The sequence below is a fragment of the Anoplophora glabripennis genome, unplaced genomic scaffold (assembly GCF_000390285.2).
Source record: "Anoplophora glabripennis isolate ALB-LARVAE unplaced genomic scaffold, Agla_2.0 scaffold2083, whole genome shotgun sequence".
NCBI classification, from domain to species: Eukaryota; Metazoa; Arthropoda; class Insecta; order Coleoptera; family Cerambycidae; genus Anoplophora; species Anoplophora glabripennis.
The window spans coordinates 7,204-12,056 of NW_019418182.1; the positions used below are offsets into that span (position 1 = coordinate 7,204).

The window sequence follows — 4,853 nt, forward strand, 5'->3', positions numbered from 1 at the left end:
ATTTAGTTTTGTAATCGCAGTCATTACACCTGTACGTTTGAACCTGCGAAGGATCTTTGTGTACCAACTGATGTCTGGTAAAGTTTCTCTTATCCTTTGATTCGTATGTGCAATCATCACATTTATAAACGGGCAGTTGTGAAGTGTCCTTATTCGGTAATGCGGTATATTTGGTTTTATAGTCATATTCTACAGGATTGTTTGAGTTTTTTTGTTTTGTATAATGACTATTAAAACTGACTTTCCGCTTTGTTGTGAAATCACAAAAGTCGCACTTGTACAATCGTCCTTCAGATGCGCTTTTGTGTTTCACCTGATGCTTAGCAAGCTCACACCTGTGTTTTGTCTTGTAATCATATGATCCGCATCGGTGCATACGCATTTCCAAAGGATCTTTATGGCTCAATCCATGTTCCTGAAAATTTTTTTTATTTTCTGTTTCGGACTCACACGATTCACATTTATATGCTTCCGAACCGTTCTCGTGTCTCGCACGGTGTGCTATAAAACTGCTCTCGCTTCCAATTTTACAAATACATTTATCACATTTGTAAAATACTTTGTCATTCTGCTTGTCCCTCGTATTACATTCGTTTGTCGATCTATTCTCATGTTTACATCCATCCTCTTCTGCATCTCTAAGGACCCTCTTCTCGAATGATTCACTAACGGAGCTATGCAGTAGCGAGTCCCTGAAAAAATTACATGTACAGGGTATTTTCCCAAGTGCGGTGTTAATTCTAAGGGGGTCATGGGTTATTGCAAAAGCAATTACGCAAGTTTCTGAACTCCACAAGACATTATTTCAGTTTTATTATCATATAAATCGAATTCTTCATGACNTAGCGAGTCCCTGAAAAAATTACATGTACAGGGTATTTTCCCAAGTGCGGTGTTAATTCTAAGGGGGTCATGGGTTATTGCAAAAGCAATTACGCAAGTTTCTGAACTCCACAAGACATTATTTCAGTTTTATTATCATATAAATCGAATTCTTCATGACAATTAGTAATATTTTTATAGAAGATGTGTTAAAAATATTTAATTATGCGGAAACCCTCAGAAATACAGGAAATTAATGCAAGAGAGGCAAAATTAAATAAGATCTGGAGTTATACAATTACTTTGTGAAATTTTTGTTAAAATAGTCTTCTCTTACCTTCTTTCCTCATCTTCCGATTTTATGTCGATACTTTCAGCTTTGATTGACATTTCCGTCCCGTCAATATCGAATTCTATGTCCTGGTTTTCAGTCTTAAGGAATAAATCAGATGGTGACGTATCTATCCGACTCTCTGTTGCTGCGCTATTAAAAATACCTCCAATTTTTTTCTGTACTTCCAAGCAATTTTTTAGGAAACTGTTGTGGGTGCACACAGAATCAAAGCATTCCTTACACACAACGGGATCTTTGATGATATTTATATTCTGCAAAGTAGTTTCATTACATTGTGAAAAATGTAACTATTTAATAACATTGATACCATTTCAGGAGCCAATTTCTCGATGGCTTCAAGTTCCTCTTCACGTATGCACCTAAACTCACTTTCTACTGGGTGCATACACAATCGACATATTTTCTGACCATCTGAAATATCCATTGACTCGCTGGTCTTTTCCTTCGTATACGCATCTCTTATATCGAGCTGTAACATTTTTTCACAATCCACATACGGAATAATTGTGTAATCGGTCTTCAGACAAGTTGACTTAAATTGGAATGCTGCGTTTAACTTTCTTCTGCAAACGTTACATATAACCTCTTTGCCTTCGCTATCCAATTTCTGAAAAATAGGCAACTTTAACCAAAAAGAAAATTATTGGCAGAACATATCAATTATTTGGAGGTGGAGATGTCCGAATTGAGATATACAGGGCATCCCAAAAGTAACGCAAAAAATTCGTATTTTATTTTGTGTTGCGTTTTCACAAAAGCGCTAAATTACGTCAATTAGTACATAAAAATTGTCAATATGTCACGTTGCTTAAACCTTCTTTGCGCAATGTTTCATGAACATATGACGTCATCGACATTTTTTTTGAATAGCACTACCTAATTTTTTAGGCATAAAAGGATAGCCCTGTTGAAAGGAAATGCGTCGATATAGGGTTTGTTCTACTTGACTTTAACAGGCGCGAAAAAAAAACAGACAAATGTATTAATTAATTTAATGTAAAGAATGTAAAGAAATTAACAGTCGGGCAATGGGCGAGTCGATGTTCGAATTCATCCGTGGTATTTTGAATTGCCTCTGGTGGTATCCGACTAATTTCTTCTCTTATGCGTCTACCAACTCTGCTTTTTAAATAGCCCCACAAGAAATGATCTAGGGGAGTTAAATCGGGCGAACGTGGTGGCCACTCAATGGTCCTCTTCGACCTATTCACCTACTTGGAACAATTTCATGCAAGTAATTTCTCCCGGCAAATACTGTCTGCTGGAACACCATTATCCACGTGATATTTTGCATCTGTCAAAGTAAAGTCAAAGGATTTCCCTTCAAAAGGACTATCCTTTTATGCCTAAAAAAATAGGTAGCGCTATTTAAATAATAATTTCGATGACGTCATAGGTTTATGAAACATAGCACAAACAAGGTTTAAGCAACGTGCCAAAACGACAATTCCTATACAGGGTGTTTGTAAGAAAGTGCGAAATATTTTAGGGGGTGGTTGCCGAAGTTATTTTGTAAAAAAAAAGTTCCTATAAACGCAGGTCGAAATATGCACAGTTTCCGAGATACAGTGTTTAAATTTAAATATAAATAAAATATGAATATTTTGCGTAAAAATACAGGGTGTCCGCAAATTTCACCGACAACGTTTGACCTACGAAGGAAAATTAAATAAAAAATTTTTGATTTTAGTTACAGGCCTTCAAAGTTGTCAAGAATAAAACTAATTTAATTTACTTTTACCGATCGCGTTAAAATTTGGCACGTTTATTTGGACTATTGTGGCGTATTATTTCTTAAAGTTTTAGTCAAATCGATATACTGGGTGATAGTTTTATCCGGTTACTTCCCCCTTTTAGCGATCAAAACGTTTACAGTAGTCGTATTTTTTTTTAAACGGACAGCATAAAAAGGTCCTTTTATTAAAAAAGAAAAAAATTGTCTCATGAGAAAATCGCCTAGAGAAAGCCTTTCTTGGGAAAAATGGAATTATTTGCAGGTCTGTATGTTTCGGTTTGCGTCACGGATTTAAAACTTTTGAGTTCAGTAGGCGGTGAAAACCGTTTCATTGCTGCTAAAATATTGTTGTATAATTCATAAGAAAATGATTTTCAACGTTCGATGCCTTGAAAACGGTTAAGTTTAGGTACATGATGTGCTATATGAATTTTGTTTAGAATTACGATAAGAATTAAAATATGGAATAATAACAGGGTACTTTGTTTAGACATAACTTTTTCACTGATCCTATATAATTTACTTTTCTATATACTTATAGCGATAGCTTTAAGAAAACGTGTCTTATTATTTTTTTTTATAGCTATCTTACTTTAGGAGACAACCGACCGTTTCCATGCATATCAGGGACCCCGAACTAATGCATATCTATCAGTGACTTACCAATTTCAGCAAAAGAACATCTAAAATATCTCTAATAACGTTGTTTATTACCTCAAAACCTTTAACGGTTACAGTTTTGAGGCAAAGCTTGCACGAAATTTCTTGAACACCAGTCATTGCAACAATTTTCTTTGAAATGTAAATGTCGAACTGCAACTTGTATTGGTTGTTTAACCTCAATGAAAATATCGAATAAAGTTATTGTTCTTCTTCCTCTTCTGGTGTCGGAACAACAAGAATGGTACAATCTCGTCTGTTGCACTATGACTACGGATTAGTGGGAATAAGTGAAGTAACAATTTTTCGTGTACACATCACTAATCCGGTTCGTCAGACCATGGTGCAGTTGGTTTACATCTGAAAAACCTATTTTTTTGTGTTCTTGAATTCGCTTTGCAAATAATTACAATTAAATTGTCTGTATTAGGAGTAGTTTTCAATTTACTTGAAACAGAGTAGTAACTATATAAAGTATTTTGCATCTGAAAATTTGTTCTATCAGCAGGTGACGTCATCAATGAGATGCGGATTTTCGATTTGAAGCAAATTGTAACCCTACGATGTACTTACAGCATTCCAAACATTAGTACCAGCAGATTATCTTTTATTTACGTGGCCACCACGTTCTCTTGAATTAAAAACTATCACCTATTTTTATTGCGAAATAACTTTTTTTTGTTGGTCAAAACATGATTAAGCGTGCCCAAACGTGTTTACGAGTCGGTGGACAAAATTTTGAACGTTTACTGATTACGTTTACAAATAGAATTTAAACCAATTCTGTTTTTTGAAAAGTTAGGAATCATTACGTCTTCTCAATTCTTCAAGCTTCGTATACACCCTTATTCTTTCTTCAAATACAATTTTTCTCTGACTTTAATTTTCTCTATTATCTTCTTTCCTTTATGGTTTTCTGCACGATAAACAACAATTTTGTATTCTCCTTACTCCTTAAGAAAATTTTCTTCACCGTAATATTGTAAGAGTTCAAGTAAAAGCCTTTTTTCTCGAAAACCGTCCACATTAGGAAATTCTAACAAGAGTACATTATTTTTAGAAAATAAAATTGTACATTAGAAATTGGAGCTCGAACCTAACCTCAAAAAAATTAGAACTTAAAATGTAATACGAATGTTGCCTAACTAGCGCCCTCTATAAAATATACAAAAAATAATTAGACCAGCGTATTTGGCGTCCTTAAAAACACCGGAATACCAAATTTCATAAAAATATTTCGCACCGTTTGGAAATTTTCGTAAAAATTCTATTTAAAAAATT

The 4,853-nt window shown here is 34.3% G+C and overlaps 1 protein-coding gene across 1 annotated transcript; it reads right to left on the minus strand.

Moving 5' to 3' along the window:
- Positions 1-450: 450 nt before the first annotated feature.
- LOC111692590 lies at positions 451-3,692 on the minus strand (the record flags this gene model as incomplete). Its single annotated transcript, XM_023456651.1, has 4 exons — positions 3,576-3,692; positions 1,485-1,784; positions 1,160-1,428; positions 451-692 (listed from the first exon to the last, which is right to left on the minus strand). Coding segments are annotated over exons 1-4 (928 nt in total), but the record flags the coding sequence as incomplete, so codon positions are not given.
- Positions 3,693-4,853: the final 1,161 nt, after the last annotated feature.